Raw genomic sequence first — 19,711 nt, 5'->3', positions numbered from 1 at the left:
TTGTGTTGTTTTGAATAACATGTGCTGTTTTCTTGGATCTTAGTTTCAGTAAAATGAGAGTTTAGGGGAAATATTAATGGTGGCCAGAAAACCAGACTGTGTGTTTCTATATGCATGAATTGATATTCCTAACACATATTACTCGCACCATGAATCAGTATATTGAAAGTGCAGTTAGAACATAGATGAGCTCAAAGCTCTGCCTCAGATTAGTCTTAAGGGCAAAATGTCACCTAGCATTTGCCCAATCTGTTTAAGTAGTTCCCAGATTCTTGCTCCTAAGAGCCCAGAGTTACAAATGTTGGTAGTTGAATTTAATTCACTGTTGGGCATCTTCAAAATGATTATGACATGTTTAAGATGAGAAAGAACTTTGAACCTTTGGCAGCATAGGTTCATTAAAAAAAAACCCAACCTCTAGTTTATGCAGTCCTTGCAATCAGCAGCATTATGAACTGGGTGAACTGTTTCTACTTTTCAAAAAAACATAACCTAGATAGTTCACCACCACACAAACTTTAACATTACAACAGGCTTTTCACATTTACCCTTAGTACAGCTTGTGTGTAAAAGAAGGTACAGAGCTTTCTTCATGGGAATACCGGGGTGGCTATTGCCTTTGACAGAACATACACTAGCAAATGTATTGAAGCCAGACAACAAAGATCTCTTCATGATGTAAAGAATCCATTTGTTAATTCTGGTGGGTTGACAGGCTTTTTGCTCACCAGGTTACATTTAGTTGCACTACTTTTTTCCTCACAGTACTAGCTGAAAGCAATGACTCTGCCTCATTTTTCTAAGCTGCTGAGCAGCGGTATAATATGACATTTAGACACCTGAGAGGAAGGCAAAACTGCCTGTTTGCCACCTTATAATACAGTTGCATGAAAAACAAGACAAAGTAGAAAATGATCTTTAATATAGCTAGCTGGGGATTCTTGGCAGAGTTCCTATCTCTGCAACTCAGGGTACATTACCAAGATTTTAGTGCAACTTCAGAGACAGTGGATGCTTTTTAAGAAGAAAGTGGATAGCAAGAGAAACAGGACAAATAAAAGGGCAGGTTGTGGGGTTGGAAGCACAGGAGGAAAATTGCTTGGTCTGTATAAACTGTGAAAGCTTCAGAAGTTGGTTGATCAATGATCAAGCAAACTTCTTACTAAAAGCCCAAAAATAACCTTGGGAAACGTCATCCAGACAGGCTGCACGTTTCTTAAAAATAAAAAATTTAAAAAAATAAAAACTTGTACTGTAATCAGAACAAGCTTGACAAAGAAAGAAAATCACCCAGGAGACAAGGCTGAAGCAAAGCCTCACAGAAAAGTGCTCAGGCGAAAGAGCTACCACTCAGCTATCAGCCCAGGCTGGAGGACCCACTGCCAGCATGTTTCTAGTCCCTTTCCTCCTGCCAGACTTCTGGTTCATTCTTCTTTCCTTTCTCCCAAAGCCTTGCCTGCACAACCCAAAGGGGAATGAAGCTCTGGGCAAATACCTGAAGAGTGTCTTTGTGCAGGTAATACAGGGCAGCAACTGAAGAATTTGCTGTGATATTAACAGTTAGATTAGCAGTGATATTAGTAATAAGTCATACAGTCTTCTGTGGCCCGTACCTAACTATGTCAGAGACATTTTCAGCTTAGAAAGAATTTACATTTTTAGGAAATACTTTGAAAATGTTATGCTGGTAACATTGGCAGTAAGAACAGCTAGTTTAGGCTGAATTTAAAACAAGGATAAAGATCTTTTGAAAAGGTGCAAAATCCTTATTGATGCATGCTTTAGTTTTACAACAGTGCATACAACAGCAGTTCATAATAGGAGTGACATGGACAAAAATAGAGAAGACAAATACAATTGTGGAAGGAATAATATTATTTAACAAAAGTATAGATAGTTTACATAATGAATTATGTGAGGATGACATAACTGGATCATGCTTTGACTCTCTTGTCTAAAGCTTTTTCTTTCTCTTACTCAGCTTTTACAGATCTAGAAGATCTTATCTGACATTGCAAACAGAAAAGATGTGGCATGGCAAGTCTGGAGGCTGGAAAGCCACAGTTCCAAAATGCCAAACAAGTTTGAGATATGTCTGAGGGGAAACTGAATATTGTAAGCCAGAGATCTAAAGTGGATGTTAACCTGTCTCATTTGTACTTAGTTTTTGAGAATCGTAACAATGCTGTCTTTCATTACTGAACATGTAGCATATTACAAGGAAATCTACTTTGTATTTGGTCAAACTGTATGCACTTTAATAGGAAATGACTTGGTACTGGTCCTAGGCACGAATATGAGCAATATCCTTTAAATACAGTTCACTGACTCAAAGATGGTCCTCTTTGTGGGTTTTATGGATTTCAAACAAATTTTCATACCCATACGACATTGAAATGAATTTTGATCTCACCTAGGAATGGCAGTAATACACAACCACAAATCTATTCTCCTCAGCTTTTAATTGTCATTCTAGGCAGTCAGAAGAAACAGCTGAAGTGCAAGACCACTGTCTGCTACTATTTTTTCTGTCCTGACAGGCTCAACACTGCTTCAGACACATCTTGGGTCTAAAAAAGGTCACTGAAAAGCAGCAAATATGGCAGGAAATAGATATTTTCTCTGAGGGTCAAAGTACATTACTTTTATTGAGTTCCATTAATGTTTCTGTAAAAGCAGTGCTTTCTCATTGCCATTTCTGTGAAAGCAAAGGATTTGCACATGACCTGAACCGATTCTGAAGATTTTCCAGATTACTCCTGAACACCCGGGCCTAAGATCTATCATAGCACTAAAAAAAGCAGGAAGAGATGAGTTACTGTCTGTTCTTCACTGTTGCTCCTAAAAATGTATTGTTTGACTCAGTCTTAAACTCAGAGCATTCAAATTTTTGAATAAAATTCTGCAGTAAAAAACCTCCATCCACAAAGAAATTATTTAATCTCTCATATAGCTGTCAAACACTAAAAGAAAGAATAGCACCTTGTTCAGGATAGAATATATCTGCTCAAAGGGAAATTCCTTCAGTTGTTATCCTTCTGTCAAGTAGCTCCCTTTCACTAGTGATTGAAATTCACCTTTCACATCAGATCTTGCCCAACTCCTTCCTGATACTTCCAGGTAGCATCTTATTTCAAAAGGGTTCATGCAGTAGTATATGTTATTATTAAAGGTACTAAAGTCCAGCCTGTTGTGTCACTATCTAGCAGCATCAGTGAACTGCCCAAGCCACACAACATGAGGTTCCACTCATTCTTTCACCCAATTTTAAATAGAATTAGCCAGAAAAATTCTATTTTCCCCTTATCCTTTTTGTGGGTTATTTGAAGAAAAATTCTTCAGGACATGTGTAAACTCCTATCCAGAGTCTGACTCAGGATCCTGGATAACACTTGGTCCCATTTCACCTGGGACAATCTTATTCACAACAGTAATAGTAAAAAACACCATTAGTAATAATTGCTTATTGACTAAGGAAAAAGGAGTGAGAAAGGAAGAAAAGATGAACATTTAAATACATAAATTGCTGGAATTTGTGCTCTAGCCCTTCATGCTTTTAAGAACATTGCCATCTATTGACGACCTGAGAGGCTTTCTCTCTCATACAGCTCAGCTCTGATAGTTCCTTGATTTCACTCTCTCAATCCAATTAGCTGTTCCACTTGTTTTTCAGAAATTAATTACTATAATCAGCAAAATTTCACAAGCTGATGGTTTGGTTCTGCTACACAGGCTTGGGGTATGCCAGCAGTTGGTTGCACTCCCACCCTTCCATAGCTCTGGATGAGCAACCTGCGTTTATTTCAATCTTTCCATATGTACTTCAACTGTATTCAAGTATTTTAGACCAGGTAGCAGATACAATATAGGTGATATGCTTGTTCAGAGAGGGTGTATGTATGGAAGGTTTGACAAAGCAAAGCAGATTCTACACTGCACTGAAAGTTTATGGACCATTAGGCATAAAGAGCCAGGCTGTTCTGGTTGCTTGGGCCATTAGCAATATTTTAAACAATTTTCAAGGGAATTCTACACATGTGCCTTTGCAGTAAGCATGCTGGAACCAAGACCCACATACTGAATCAGACAAGTATAGAAACACTTAGCCAAACTGAAAGCCAAGAGCCTTCGTTGTTCTTATATCTGTTGACTCAGTGAAATTTGTGCTGACCATCCTGCCAGTGTTCTAGGCAAATTTTGTATTTCCACATCCACAGAGTAAGCAATTCTTGGAAGTGAAGCTACAGAAAAGTAGCAGACACTGTTTAGTTGGCATTTCAATATGTTCAGACCTACCTGAGAGTGTCCCTCTTTGTACAGCTTTGGCAGCAACCTCACCATAACACATACAGCACCTGGATGTACAATGGCACAGTCTCTCATTTCCCACCTGTAGGAAAAAGACACATAAGATTTATCAAAATTATCATTAACAGCAAAGAGGGTTCAAATGTTCCACGAGCACAGCATTACATCCTCCTAGCAGTAATCTGGCTCAGCATTTGAAACTAAGCAAATAATACAGATGACCTGGGACAGCTGGAAGTGTCCTTACAGTAACAAAGACATGACATAACCTGTTCATGAGTTCAAATCTCAGGGACCTATGCAAAGACATACAGCAGCCTCTTGAAACAAACTTTGCCTTTGAAGGTCCTTGGAGTACTGAGAACAGACAACCAGAGAGATCTCTGATGCATTAGCCCAGAACTAGTATGTATTTTCTATTTTCAAGCATTCTGTAGCTTGATCAGGTAATAACTTCAGCACTTTCAAATCACAATAGTAATAAGCAAAGATGAGAGAGTCTTGATGAAATCAGTATGCCACCCTTCCCTTCCAACACCAGAATCCGCCTAAATTAGTGAAAGCAAGTTATACATCTGTGCTTCCCCAACAGTTTTCATGTTTGCCACATACCACCTTTGTAAATTTAGGCACAGAAAGGAACCGAGGCATCAGTTACTACAGAGATGATCTACTTATGCCATGGTGCAGAGGAGAGGTCAGATATATCTCAAAGTTGAAGCCACAGCACAACAGTAACTCTAGTTTAGGTACTGCACACTTGTCATGTTCAGAGTATCATCAGCATTTCTGGGCGTATCTCTAAACCAAAGTTGTGATGTGCACAGAAATATCTGTCCCAAACAGATCTCATGAGAAAAGAAAAGGCAATATCTAATAGCCATAATTAGACTGAGAAAAGTAAAGCACAGTATGTTTTATGGAATGTATAAAACAAACAGTACGGGTATAAAAGTAAACATAAAAAAAGGCTTTTAGAAAGCACCTAAAGGGTGGTTAAAAAGGCCATAATTAACGTTAGCCACTCCTAAAAAGGCTCATCTGATATGCAAAAGCAGTGAGTAACAGGTAGCACACTGCCACACAGTGACAAATAATTCTTACTGCACTCTAAAGAAAGGCCTTGAAAGAAATTGCACATTTGTAGTATCTTTTCTGTAATGAATCAAGATCAGAACTTGTACAAATACTCCTGAAGCAATGGCTCCAGGGCGGACACACACACCTTTATTTGACATGAATGTGGGCTTGTTTTAAAATGTCAAACAAGAAAAATAGCACACATTGAAAATCTGTTCTCTTCCCATCTTCCCCTCAAACATACTCTAGCCACCTTTCAAGAGAAAAATCCAGGCCCACTGGAATCAATAGGAGTGAAATTTCAGTCTGCTTTCTTGCCACAGCTGTGCTCCCCAGAGCAGGTGCAGTTTTAGTTCAAGCCACTGTACTCAAGGACCGACTTTCCAAACTTTCAATCCAGCTCAAACTTGCATCCCTGTCACTGTAGAAAATACATTGCTAGGCTGCATGTCCAGTTTTCCTAACACACAGCAGTCTTCCTAAAGAGTTAGGCACTGAAAAAATATGGTTACCTCTGAATATCAAAATTCTTCTGCAGAGAATTTTTTTCATAACCCATATGATGTGTAGTAAAGGTAAAGCGCAAGCTAACAAACTGTGAATATCAGAAGACAGAATATAGAAAGTCATCAAAAATATGAATTTTTAAAGACATTTCTATAAGATGTATTATTTTTGAGCACTGCCTGTCATGTTTAGTGCACTCCGCAGCAAAAAAAGGAAAATCCAAAGTCCCTGACCAACATCAAACCACATCTCAACTTACTTGCTAGCACTGCACACTCACCCCCTCTAAGAACAGTATATAAGCCTTATCTCCAGCATTCCCTGTCATTTTCTGGTTTGTCTTAGTACAATAGCTGACTCCACGTACCAACTCCTTACTCTTGCATCCTTACTCCCACACTTCTGCCTCAGGGTTACCCAGTCAGCTCCATGATTCCACTCCATCTACCCCACCAGTATTATGGTGTGAATCTCAAATCTGCTCTGCACTGGATGCTGTTTTAAAATAAGACAGATAAGAGGGTTTGATGATGAAACGAGATACCACAAAGAACTTGAAGAGCCATTCAATCAGTCTATGGTAACAGCAGTTGCAGCAGCCATTCTACTAGGGTGGGCACAAAGAGGGAATTGCTTCCCAAAGAAGGATCAGCCTTAGTTAACAGCTCGCAGCAAGCTATCCCTCATCACCAGGAGCAATAGGAAAAAGAATCCATCTGTCACAAAAGGTGTTTCAAACACTAATGTGGGAGCAGAGAACAGAGGGCTGTTTTTCAGATAGGAATGAAAGGGTTAGGTTCTCTGTGGCCCAGCAGCTTGAAGCATCATTGACCACAGGATCAGTGTTAGGGGCTAGAATATTATCCAGTTAAAATGCTGTCTCAGTCACAGGTTCCCATAGGATCAACTCCTTTTCCCTCTGCAGTGATGTTAAATACATGTCACAGGATGAGTCATCACAGACCACTTACACTGACTGCACTCAAGTTCCTCCTTTCAAGTTGCATAGCCCGGAATGAAGCTTTCTTCAGGAGGAAGTGTGAGTGTGGAGTGCAGCTAAGAGGAAGCTGTATCAGGGGAACCACAGGCTTGCAGGAACTCTGAAACTTGAAGTTTTGTTTTTATTTTCAGAAAATTTACTGCTGAAAAAAGATACAGGCTGTGTTACCAGTTCATGTTCCTCTACTGTGTTTGCATACACTTGTCCTGGACACTTTCCAGCCACCTCTGGAAGCTAATCTGGATTCCTTTTATGCAAAGACATACTGTCCCAAATCAGACACTGTGAACTGAATTAATCCCAATTTATATTATTTTCTCCACAACTGATACTCATTTGGGTTTTATACAACCTCACAGCTCAGCAGGCAAAGAACACAAGGACCAAGGAAGTCCTGCTTTATGTTTCAGATCAAGTAACTTGAGAAAGACAAGCAGAAGACAGCCATACCCTTCATAGCATTTGCACTGATTGGTTCTTTCTCCCTCATCTTCCCAGAGCCTTCCTACATGCTTAAACTACAGGCTATGGACTTCTCTCAAGCACCACCACCCATAGACTCTCCACACACTGGGCCTTATATTAAAGATCAATCTATCCAGTACTATTATGTATCATTGAACCAGCCCTGCAAAGGATATATATTTTGATAGAATCCTTCATTATATGAGGTAGGCAGTATTACTATTCCTTTTCCAATTTTCTCTATTTCAGCTCTGTGAGTAAATGAGTGACTGTGTACAGACACAGCATGGAGGAGTGTTTAAAAATAACTTAAAGTTGTTTTTATTTTTAATGTCTCAGGTGACTGGAAACAGCTTTCCACATAATTGTAAAAGTGATTGTGGCAGATTCAACTACATGCAAGCTTCGAGTCCCAGCAATCCCTTCCTTAAAGCACAGTCCTGCACTCACATTGCATGTGTCAGAACCTTCAGAACAAACTCTGCAACTCCCAGGGTTGCAAGTCCTGCTGCTCCACTGAGCACTTGCATCTTTAACATCATTAACCTTTCAAAAATATGTGATTTCTGCGGTCTGGAAGCCTGGGAGTTCAGTCTATTGCACTGATTTATTTGTTCTAGGCAGGTTATTCACAATTTACACCTCAGTATACTACCATGTAAAGTACAGATACCAGACCTACTATATAGTAAATAAAGACTTACTTCTCTTCAGACTTTCCCCAGAGCCTATAGGCAGAGGCAGGTAATTTGTTGCCTGGTCTTTTGAAAGCATCAGAGAACTCTCCTTGAGGTTGGGGTCCCTCCTGATCATCTCCTGATGTGTCTCCCATCTCTGACTTTCTCTCCTGGAAGTAACTCTCCAGATGGAGAGTTCCTTTGACCATGTGATCAAGAAAATTCAGAATCCATATGCAGTTCTTTAGCCACATTGGGAATGGTTCTGAAGAGCAGAAAGCTGCATCCAAGAATTCTGCAAACGTCCTTGTCTTCTCAAGGCTCGTAGCAATTTGCCATTTCCCTTGTGTCCAGAAGCATCCAAGTGACATGAGATCCTCTGTCATCTTTTCAAAGAGACCATTCCTCTGGAAGAAGTTGCTGTTGACAGGGTCCAGGTGCAGGGCTGCTGTTATCCCCTGAAGTGTGTAGAAAACAAGTTCCAATATGTAATTCTGTCCAACTGCTGTCCACAGCCCAGATGGAGGGTCCTGCAATGCACCTTCCATGTCTGAGAGAAGGGACAGAAGTCCATTGAACCCACTGCAGGTTCTGAAAGCTGAATGGCTCTTGGGACTCTCCAGTATCCTCAGGAGTGACTACATTGGAAAGAAAGGAGAAAAATGTAGTACTTACAGAGGCTTTAGATTATTTTAAAATCCCAAGTTTATACCAAAATTATTTCAACTGAAATTTCACTCTTTGAAGAAAAAGAGCCTACAGAACAAAAATCCCCCCCAAAAAAATTGGTCAAAGTAGAGGTCACCACTACCAAACTTTTCTCCTCCTCCCCCGACATATCCAACAGGTCAAATAAGCAAGATTTCATGCATTATGTATTCTATTCTAGTCAGTTTGGCCAGATGTAGTTTCAGACCTCTGGCTATTTTTTCAGCAGTCTTCTCAGACTCTCTCAAGAAATCTGCCTTTGCCTTAAATAAATGAAAGCAGAGATTCAATTGTAAATACCTTCACACATAAACTGAGAAGGTGCAGCACTTTATAGACAAGTCTTCCTACAGCCTTGAATACATGAGGAGCCACACCAGACTTTTGTTCATATGATGGCGCAGACCCTTTCCAAAGCAGCAGTAACAGAGAATGGCTCAAGGAATACTACAAGCAGCAGGATCTCCTCATTAAAAGAGGCAATAATAATTCCCTTTCTCAGCAGTTATTTTTAAAGTTTGCACAACACTTTGTAGGAAAAAAGGAAAACAACATAAAGAATCAGGTACAAAGATAGCGAAGTTATTAGATTTTCTCTTAACCTCACTGGGCTTAAAGCAGGTTATAAGTGAATGCAACTTGAACACGTGCATAACACATCCATAAAACCCAATGTATACCACTTGTAAATTCTGAATGCCATGGGATGGGTTTGCCACTTTAAAACAAACCTTGAAAAAAATTTACAGATTGTAGTGGTGCAAGTAAAATCAGTGAGCAAAAAAGCTTACAAGGAAACAGTTTGCTGTAGTTGAATGGAATCCATCCCACATTTTTGGAATGTTGCACAAATCATTTTGCAAATATGATGCTCTTTCAGACACCAGCGATCTTTCAATTTTTAGGCTGTAACTTTTCACATTGAAAGGCGCTAATTTTACATATATAAAGTTTCCCAACAGGTATCAAATTAAACAGATTCAATTCACAATCTGCTGAAGAGAAACAGTTTCTCATGTAAATAGATCTCCTTGTAAGAGGATCTAGGACTGTGAGAAAAGGTTGCCAGAACTGGAGGGGGAGATGGAACTCTACTACTGTCATTCAATTTTGTATGATAATGTATCAAACCAGGCAGAGACTTCTGAACAGGGACTAAATTTAATAACTCAGATTTGAAGTTATCAGGATGGCTTTAACACATTTCAGAGAAGGTCAACAGTAACCACATTTCCTCCAGCTCTAACTCAGTTAGAATTTAATCGCCTATGAGTTAGTATTCCTCTGTCTTGAATCTATAAAACTGATGTCTGCTGGAAACCCCCTAACTCAGTTAACGTTAACAGAATTTATTTCACATTCCATTATTTGTTATTCCTCATAATTGTGCACGTGCCACACTGGAATACGGCAGTGCTAATTGCATTTGAGCTCAGGCTTTAACAGCTAAATATATATTAGCAAATCAATCTGAATTTGTGTGTAACACAATCACAGTCCCAGTGGATGTAGATAATAAATTCATTTGCTTACATTATACTTTAATATAGTTATCATTTGTCAAAATTAGACACTGAAGCGGCATTTATTTTCATATTAGTTTGTACTCAACTTCCCCGCAAATGTTGAAGTTTACTGTTTCAAATCAAAGCGATAAACTTTGTCATATTTTTAGTTTTTTAAACTAACATGGTTCTTTTTATGACAAAAGCAGCTGCTATATTGTGCTGAAAGGTGAATCCAGTTCAAGCTTGGTAGAGACGGTAGAAGGAAACTTAAAAATCAGTGCTTATAACACTGATGTTTCAATTTGATGCAAACCAAAATAAAGCACACTGATTCTTTCTCCTGCTTCCTTACTTACTGATCAGACCTCTATAAACACAACAGAGGCTATGAATAGTTCTAATTCCTTCCTCCAAACATTCATAAGACTCCTCCTTTCTATCATCTCACATCTTTTTCCATGACAGTGGTGTATACGAGAGATGACAATATTAAGCACAGCAAAGTTTCAACCTTGTGAGAATCAAGTTGCTCATCTCAGGCTTACACTCCCCCTTAAAATCTTATTCCTTTACCTCTTCTCACATCCCCACTTCGCAACTCCTCCACTTTCATTCGTATTTGTTTCTCCTTTCTCTTTCACATCACACAGAACTTTGACCTTTTCCATTCTGCATTACTATAAAAGTCTTCCAAAAGAAAAATGTCTTCACTACCTGATACTGAGGGAAGGTGTTCACCACACCACATCACTAAAAATAAAAATGCCCCATTTGTCAGAACCCAAACCAGGCCTTTTTTTCTTCTGCACTTACCCTCGTGGAAAAAACACAGCGCTAGCAGGAAGATTAAGAGCACTTTGCCACAAGCCAAGCAGCTTCCAAGAAAACAACAACCAAGTGGGAAGCCACATTAATTACCTTCAGTAGATCTAGTTTCAGATGTAGTTCCCCTTGCGTAGAAGAGCACAGGGCCCCAATAATAATGCTCATATATTCTTCATAGCTGATGACTGATAGCTGTTCCAAGATGCTAAGAGTAGCACTCCTGTAACACTCATCATCCAAAAATATCTTGATATATGGCACCATTCCATAGTCCTTCAGAACAACTGAGGAAAAATACAGTATCATTTGTTACTTAAACTATCCTTTATTTGTAGTTTTCACAGTCAGATTTTCAGTGTTGGTGTGAAGTGCCACATTTCTACAAATACCGCAGGAGAGGCAAGAGCAGCTGATTAAGCTAGACATGACACAAAATGAACAGCACAAGAACAACTAGGGATAAAATGACTGAATGACCATGGTTTCTAATCATCAGAGATGACAGCTTCCCAATACAATAATGAAAAGATGCCTTACTAGTTTTCAGCTGAAACCTCTCCTTAGTTTGATATGTTGTGACAATATGTCATGGTGTAGGATGCTGCAACTACGATTCTAGGATTCATGAGTGAAACTTCTGTATTTCTAAGTTCCACAAGATTCCCCAACACATACCCCTCTTAGGTATGCAAATACTAAGTGCATGACTGTTACTCAGCATGCCTCTGACTGCCATCAGTACTTCAAATAATAGATACCATGGAAGAAAATCTGGGTGAAAAAACAATACAAAACTCACATGCACAGTTTTGCTTCCCAGAATCTAAGTTTGTGCTCTTTATGTAAACACTTTGGTATCTATATGGATGAGGGAAGCCGGATGACTGTTGGGATAAGGTTCATTATACAGGATGAGAACATCTTTGTCACATTTCTTCCTGGTCTAATAATCCTGGTTATCCCTTCACTTCCAGATTTTGTTCTTCACTTCTCACTGAAGCACAGAATCAGGAAAACTTTTTTCATGCTACTCAAGAGCCATTGTGTCTATTTACCACCAAATGTCACAAAAGGTAATGCAGTCACATGTCATTTCTTACCAGCGTTCCTCACAGACCCCATTGTAAGCGCAGCCACCATCTTCAGCATCACAGCATTTAATTCCTTCTCAGTGCCTTCTTCCAGAGCAGGCACACCGGTTCCAGCTGTCAGTATATTGAGACATAACACAATTATACAAGACATGGTTAACTGTAGTTAAAATATATTAAGCCAAAAAGGAAAACTAATTCCCCAGCAACTTCTAGTTTTCTCTTAACTATTACTTACAGGCTACTTGAAACCTAAACCAAACAACAAATTACACGTGGGCATTGTCTAGTCATCAAGGTCTAGTCTGGGATTAGGAAACACAGGTCTGATTCTGTGCTCTGCAGTGCAGTTTTCCTGCATAACTATAGGCAATACTGGTAATTAGTGGTGTTTCCACTTCCCAACTGACATCTGGTAGGAACAAATAAAACACAAATAAAAGAATATTACATATTATGACCTATGAAGTGGTAAAGTATTATAGCAACACGGAGCACTTAAATACCTAAACTACATGTGATGAGCAGGAACTCCCTGCATGCTCATAGGCAAACATTTCTGGGATCAGATAGTGTAAGGTACGTTATTTTTAGATTCAAAAATCTTGAAGTTTACAGGCCAAGCTTCCAGAAATTGAAAGAGGGAAGTAGCAATCACACAGCATCATTCCACCTGCCCATCTTCATCTCTGTGACTGAATTTACAAATTACATTGCCATTTAATTATTCATTCTATAAAATTTAAGTCACCAGGTGATCTGAAGCAGTGAAATTAATGCAAAGACAGAAGAAAGCCCCTATGTACCAGCTCATAGCCAGCAGGTAAGCTTTCAAGAACCCTGACATTTTTCTTGACAATCCTTATCCAAGTACTCTTGTAAAAAATTCTTCTCTTATTTCAAGAACACAAACCTAAGTGCCCTTTCAGGTAATAGATATCTGCATTCTGTAACTTCTGTTGCAATTCATATTCCTTCCGTTGCTTGGAATAAATATGTATAAATAATTCAATTGAGTTTGCTGCATCAGAAGTTTGGGTGCCTCTTCCTTCACAATTGCACTGAAACATAAAGGCATCTCCCAATTCTACAGCACAGAAAATGTTATCATGCATTTCTCATTCTTTAAAAAAGCAGTTGTACACTTTTAAATATCTGGCTCTCCCCTAATTCAGCTGTACCCCATGCTTACCACATGGACTATTACCTTCCTGTTTTCATAATAGGAGATAAGAATATCAGATGATAACATGTGATAGTAATTGTGGGTTATATATGTCCAAAATTCAAGAAACTACTTATCATCAGTCCTCAGGAGTATGTGCTATTTTCAGAGGCACTAAGCACTGTGGAAAATTCTTTCTTCTCCTACTATCAAGCTGGCATTCTAGGGAAGCTCAAATCAAGCCTGTTTAAAGTGTGCACTGAATGGTGCCTTCCAGAATAATTTATCATACACCAGTGAAGAACAGACCATAACTGTTTAGACTAATGAACAGAATGATAAGCAGCTAAGATTACAAACGGAACCCAGTTTAGGATATGATAAACTTAGGCCAGTTGGCTTGCAGACAAAATCTAGCTACTCAATACAGAGAATTTATAAATTTACTGTAGAATGAGATTCATTCATTCCTATTGATGTGTCTACTTAACAGTCACTGTAAATGACATTAAGTTGTACCTGACTTCCTCAGGATCTTGGCTTGCTTCCTCAAAAGTGCCAGCAGTAGACCTAAGAGCCCAGAGTCACGGAATATGTCACTGAATAGCTGGTCCTTCTTGGTCATGCTGAGAAGGCACTGGAGAGCTGTTAAGGTGCAGAATGGCACTGTGTTTTCCTTTATCAGGTACTGAACCTTCTTCAAGATTTCATGAGGGACATAGGACAAGTCTAGCACTATGGACTCCACCAGTCTGAAGAACTGGACTTGGACTTGGTGTGGTTTGAAATGGATTATGTCAGTAAACTGATTGATAGGTTGTAGTGTCCATTCTAGAAGAAAGAAGTTCACTGTGTCCCAAGCCCATATGGTACCAATTGCTGCCAAGACTCTCCCACACAGGTGCTGATCATCACTTTTCTGGAAGATGGACTGCAGGACCTGAAAGGGCTGGAGGTTTTTCACTGTCATCCCTGTGGGATAAAAACAGGTGCGATCATTTTTACATCAATGTTATCTAAGACTGCAAGCACCACAACTATAATGTTAAATCATGTCTGATAGTGAAGGTGGGAATTAGACAGGAGGGATGTGATTGGGAGGCATGTTCAAAACCTTGAATCAGACCCTACAGCTGACATGGTCAGTTCAGTTTGATGTAGGTAGCATTCAGGCTCCGCAGCATTAAGCACACAGATCAGAAGATGCCATCTCTTACTCCTTCCTCCATCTTAAGATACATAATGATTAGAGCTTCATTTTTCTATGGCCCATCTACATAACTACATATGTATACTGTACCAGAAGACCGTAGCCGTTCAAAATCAAAGTGCGGTAATTGAGGATGTACAACATTGCCAGAAACTTTCAGTTCAGTTTTTCCACAGGTTGTAAGGCAAGTCAGCATGTCTAAGATCTCATCCAGGTAGGGGTCTCCTTCATTTTGCTGCAACCCCTCACATCTAGGAACAAAACATGGAACAGTCATATACGCATGCCTTGGTAATACAAAGATGCAGGACACATTGCCAGGTTTTGAGCACAGAGAAGCTAATAATTTTACTCTCTACTCCTTTAGAGTCTATTTTACCAACTTTTGGTCTTACTTATGTAGCTTATTTAGCCATCTTGTAAACAGTAGCTCCTCACCATGGTGACATACTGTGAATCATATAAAAATTTACAAATTCGAGAAAAATTAAGTGACACTGTAAGAGTCTTCTGAGGAAAAGGAAGATAAACATTGGAATTCAGCCCAGTCAAGTATTTTTTTAAAAAATATTAATATTCTCTGAAAGGAAGCCTGTTTTGTGGAGTAAAAAATTAATTTTTGTGGGAGATCAAAAAATTAACAGACACAACATTAAAAGGTAGGCATATGTTTGGAAAGACATGGGACTTACTAAGATAAACAGAAAAATCTCAACCCTTAGTAAAGGAAAACTGTAGCTGTGCTTAAGCTTTCTGAGTAAGACATGAAGGTGGTGACATGTCTCTTGTAAGTAAAGGAGATAATTTGAAATTTAACCCCAGATTTTATATACTTTAGACTGAAGTAAGAGTCTGTCAAAGAGCAGAGAGCTGCTTATCATGTCATCCTATTCTGTACTACTTAGAGGGGTGAATTCTTCAGGCAAACTGCAGCATCTGGGCATAGTGTTAGCAGCAGAGCAATACAATGATACTGGAAGTATCAGTTTTAATCTAAACCGCAGAAAAAAAAAAGGGAGGCTGGGGAGAGGGGGCAGGGCAAATACTAGTATTAAATAATGTAATCAGCAAGAATATTTTTACCTGAAAAAAACCCTCCAAACATCAGAGAAGAGGTAGCTTAGTCACACAAAATATCGAGGAAAGAGCTCTCCATCTATCCCTTTCCACCAGCATAGACTAGGAAGGGAGACCAATCCAAAGTCCTGAGCACCTATTTCTGTCTCCCCTTAAAAAAGGAAGGGGGCAATCATAGCCCTTACTGATAAAGATCAGATGTTTCCAGCCTTCTCTGGATAGAATTTAATCAGAAATATACATCTCCACAAATCTTATTTATAAGGGAAAGCTAGACAATCTAGCTAGTAAATAAGACAATATTGCCAGAAAAAGACAAAACTTTCTCCAATTTAAGGTTAATACATTTCTACCATTCAAAAATCACGCACCTACTGATATCTTTAAATTCATATTTCAAACTATAGTCTGCTATATCCAAATTACAAGATGCTCCCTTTCAGTCTAACATATTGTTCAGGGACCAAAGTTCTTGCAAGTCTTGAAACATTACCAAAAAAAGGCAAAGCCAGAATGGAGAGAGATCTGGAACAGTTTTCTTCTGATATTAAAGAAAACCAGAGCAAAGCTCCTAAGTGCTTCTAAGGGTGTGTTTTGACATTGAAAACCTAGAGCCTGGTTAGAAAATGTGAAGAGACAAGGAGACTAAAAGATTCTACTTTGTACTTCTAATTAGTATAACCAGTGGGGATGTGTCACGATATTTTCATATTCATCTCAGTTCTCAAGAACTTAACCATTTCAGATATAAGTTTGGGTAGGGGTTTTGTCTGATTTTTTGCACAGCAAAGATCAGCTTTCCCTCTCTAGCTGACTGCATTCTGGATCAAGACCTCACCTTACCTGAGTTAAATGTCTTCTTTGAACTACATTCTCTCCAGTACTAATTGATGAAAACTTTTGTGTTGTGTTTGTTAAGTCCCTATCCCACTTGTAGGCGAATTTCTACTTTAATTTCCCTTATTGTTTCAGTGGAAGACATGTACTGTTTCCCTTCCTAAAACAGCAATGGAAGACCCAATACCATAGTCTTTATTACTGGCTTTGCATCTACATAGGATTACCTATGTGATTCATATTTTAAAACAGACAACCACACATTCTGAAAATTAATTTTTACCATCCTTTAGAAACCTATTAAAAACATCCTCACTTACCTGAGTAAAATTTTTAGCAGGAGTTGGTAGCCATCATTATTTTCAAACTCTGTTAACAAAGCTGATGATATGGGATAGGAGTCTTTCACAAAGCACAAGACAATACTAGCAGCTTCGCACACATCACAAGCAGGTAGGGTATCAGCCAGTTTAAAGAGATTCTGAATAGCTATTTTAATGCAGTCCACCGCTGTAAGGAAAAAACCAAACCCAATGAACAGATATTTATGAACTGACAGTCAAACAAGTTCAGAGTTACTAAGTAAAACAAACAAGCCTGAAAATTTATTTCCCAGTAAAACAGAAGTCAGTTCCTCTTTTTGCAGAGAGAGATGACAGGAGGTTGTATGAACAACACACTCATCTCAGAGGCTACATGAAGAACATGCCTGTTTAAGTTTGCATGCATTTCTTTGCTTCAGCCCCAGAAGATGATTGTCTCAGGAACATAAACTTCCAACACACCCACTCACCAAAATTCACATACAATGAATCCAGTGGAGTAAAAAGTAAGTGGAGGCTGACATATCTGTCTTGTACTAAGTCAACCACACATTCTGTGCAGAGTTCACAGATTAATTCTTTGCTCAATGAGGCATAAGTAATGGGGTACACACACCTTGCAATGAAGCCTAATTTTCTTGTCTAATCTGATGGCTAATCCTTCCAGAATAGCTGCAAAACATCCAAACATTTCAGTATTCTTAGAACTATTCTCATTCTTTCAATCTCACCCAGGAAGCCAAATTTTTATTTTGAAAAATAAAATAATATTTTGGAAAAAAATGTAAAAATATTTTGAAAAATAGAACTAGATATACGCAGTTACTCGAGGAAAAGGAATACTGACAATAAAGTGTGGATTATGAAATTTTTCTTCCTTTTAAGAAATTGAGACTTGTGGCCTTCGTACTTCAGAGTGTGTGTGAGCCTTAAACTTACACATTCAGTCACACAACTTGGAAAAACTAACAACATAATACACCTTGCTCTTGCCTACATTAGTGTGATCAGGTGGGATTGGCTCTTGCCTGTAACTTTATTTTTTATATAGAAAGAAACTTCAGTTTCCAGATGGTTATCAGTACTACATCAAGGTCCTGTCTAGAAAGCCAAGAGCCCACACTTTGGGCTTCTAGATGATATAGAGCTAAAATTCTATCCTAAGGAGACTCTTCTTGAGAATTAATTCTTAGTGAAGCTATGAGGAAAGAAGGCAAATTACAAAACCAAACCTTGTAAGTACACAATGCTGTTTTTGGTCTGAGCCTTTGAAATTGTTCTCAGCACACGGCCTGTAGGTACTTTCCACGAGTGGCTACACTGGTCCCAGAGGGAAGCAGTTGCTATAATTAATGACTGAAGCTTATCAGCTGCCAGAAGTTCCTCTACACCTTGTTCCTCTCTATACACATGAAGCATTATCTGAAAAGCAAACAAACATCAGCTACAATAAACACCTCTAAAAATATCTGGGAAATGAAGAAAAATCTATTGAAGGGGGAATATAATTTGATGCTAATGCTAAGAGAAAGGATACGGTGAAATGAACAAGCAAAACTACCACTAGGATATTCTCAATGGATTTTTTCCCACTCAAGTAATTTTGCTTAACCAAAAAGAAAAAAAAAACAAAAACCGACATATAGTGGCATCATCTCAGATTGTTTTGTGCTGCTTCTGATGCTCATTCAATGCTTCTTAGTCCAAATGTACTCCCTTTTTGGGCAGTTTGAATCAATCACCAGGTAAAAGCATAAATGAATTTCTGAGTAATCAGGGCAAATGAACTCCCAGAGGCAAATCTCACCTTAACAAGCATTTCCTGAGTTTGAGTATCATCCTCACTTGTGTCTCTATCATCACTGGTTTTCTTCAGAGGAACAGTAAAGAAAAGGTACAAGCACTGCATCAGAGCAGCTGGGAGGCCAGATCCAATGATGTTCCACATAGTTCTCTAGGTAAGGAAAATAAAAATCAGACCCTCCAGAAGCTGACCACAGTTCCCTTGTGTTTTTACACACTGAGTGTAGTCATGGCAGATGAAAGGGCATTTTATCCTTATAAGTGTTCTAGGACACACAAGCAAGGCAATCATACAGCATAGCTGTACAAATCCACTTGGAAGAAGTAAAACACACAGACCATGGGTTGTTAAAGCTATTACCAGGACTTCTCACTCCAGCTAAACTACAGCTTTGACAGTTACTATGTCTGAATAAGGAGACCTACTGTCAATAAAGCACACAACCTGCAAACTAGCAGCTACAATAGCAGTAAGTGCAAGGCCAGACAGTGCTGACTTTACAACTTTACATAGGACACACTGCAGTTTTAGAAGCCTGGTATGTTAAAAACATGAATTCTCCATTCCCTCTTCAATGCAGCATAACAGCAATTTAGCCATAACACATCTGCTTTTGTAATATTGAATAACTACACACACTTTCTAATTATAGCTTGTATAAATACAAGAGCCACCGTTTCTCCACAATGTTGCTCAACACTTCAGTTTCTTCCCATCTTTACTACAGCTGTGTACAACTTACAGAGAAGTCCCAATGTGTCTGCTTTGCACTCAATAATCAAAACAAAGCCAGCCACAAATCAAACAGAAGCGTGAGGTTTCTAAGTTTTGTGAGCGTGTCTGCTAAAAAAATAACAGCATCTTAAATCTGCGAAAAGCAAAAACCTGATAAAGAACCTCATGCTGTGTCTACCTATATAGAGCTTTATAGAGCTTCTTATGGCACACAAAATATCCACTAGAAGTTGATAATAAGGTTTTGGTTTCATGTATCTGAAAAAGGATGAGACACACGGCTTAGATCAGGATGGCTGTACAAGTAGAGTTTGTGAAATGCTTTGAAATGCTCCAAAGTGAGAGGGTATCCAGGTTAGAGAGCCCAATCACTGTGTTATAGGAGAGACAG

The 19,711-nt window shown here is 38.8% G+C and overlaps 1 protein-coding gene across 1 annotated transcript in view; it reads right to left on the bottom strand.

The window, feature by feature from the left end:
- WDFY4 (WDFY family member 4) overlaps positions 1–19,711 on the bottom strand; it is a gene marked incomplete at its 5' end in the record, with an annotated part of 126,702 nt that overhangs the window by 103,065 nt on the left and 3,926 nt on the right. The window contains 9 exons of the mRNA XM_084265324.1: positions 4,297–4,390; positions 8,065–8,675; positions 11,172–11,362; positions 12,179–12,283; positions 13,854–14,306; positions 14,635–14,795; positions 16,779–16,968; positions 18,014–18,203; positions 18,589–18,735. Of these exons, the coding sequence (XP_084121450.1) occupies positions 4,297–4,390; positions 8,065–8,675; positions 11,172–11,362; positions 12,179–12,283; positions 13,854–14,306; positions 14,635–14,795; positions 16,779–16,968; positions 18,014–18,203; positions 18,589–18,735 (2,142 nt within the window). The remainder of the gene's footprint in view (positions 1–4,296; positions 4,391–8,064; positions 8,676–11,171; positions 11,363–12,178; positions 12,284–13,853; positions 14,307–14,634; positions 14,796–16,778; positions 16,969–18,013; positions 18,204–18,588; positions 18,736–19,711) is intronic.

The sequence above is a fragment of the Gallinula chloropus genome (genome assembly GCF_964237585.1).
Source record: "Gallinula chloropus genome assembly, chromosome: 5".
Taxonomy (NCBI): Eukaryota; Metazoa; Chordata; class Aves; order Gruiformes; family Rallidae; genus Gallinula; species Gallinula chloropus.
This window is presented reverse-complemented; position numbering and strand designations above follow the sequence as displayed.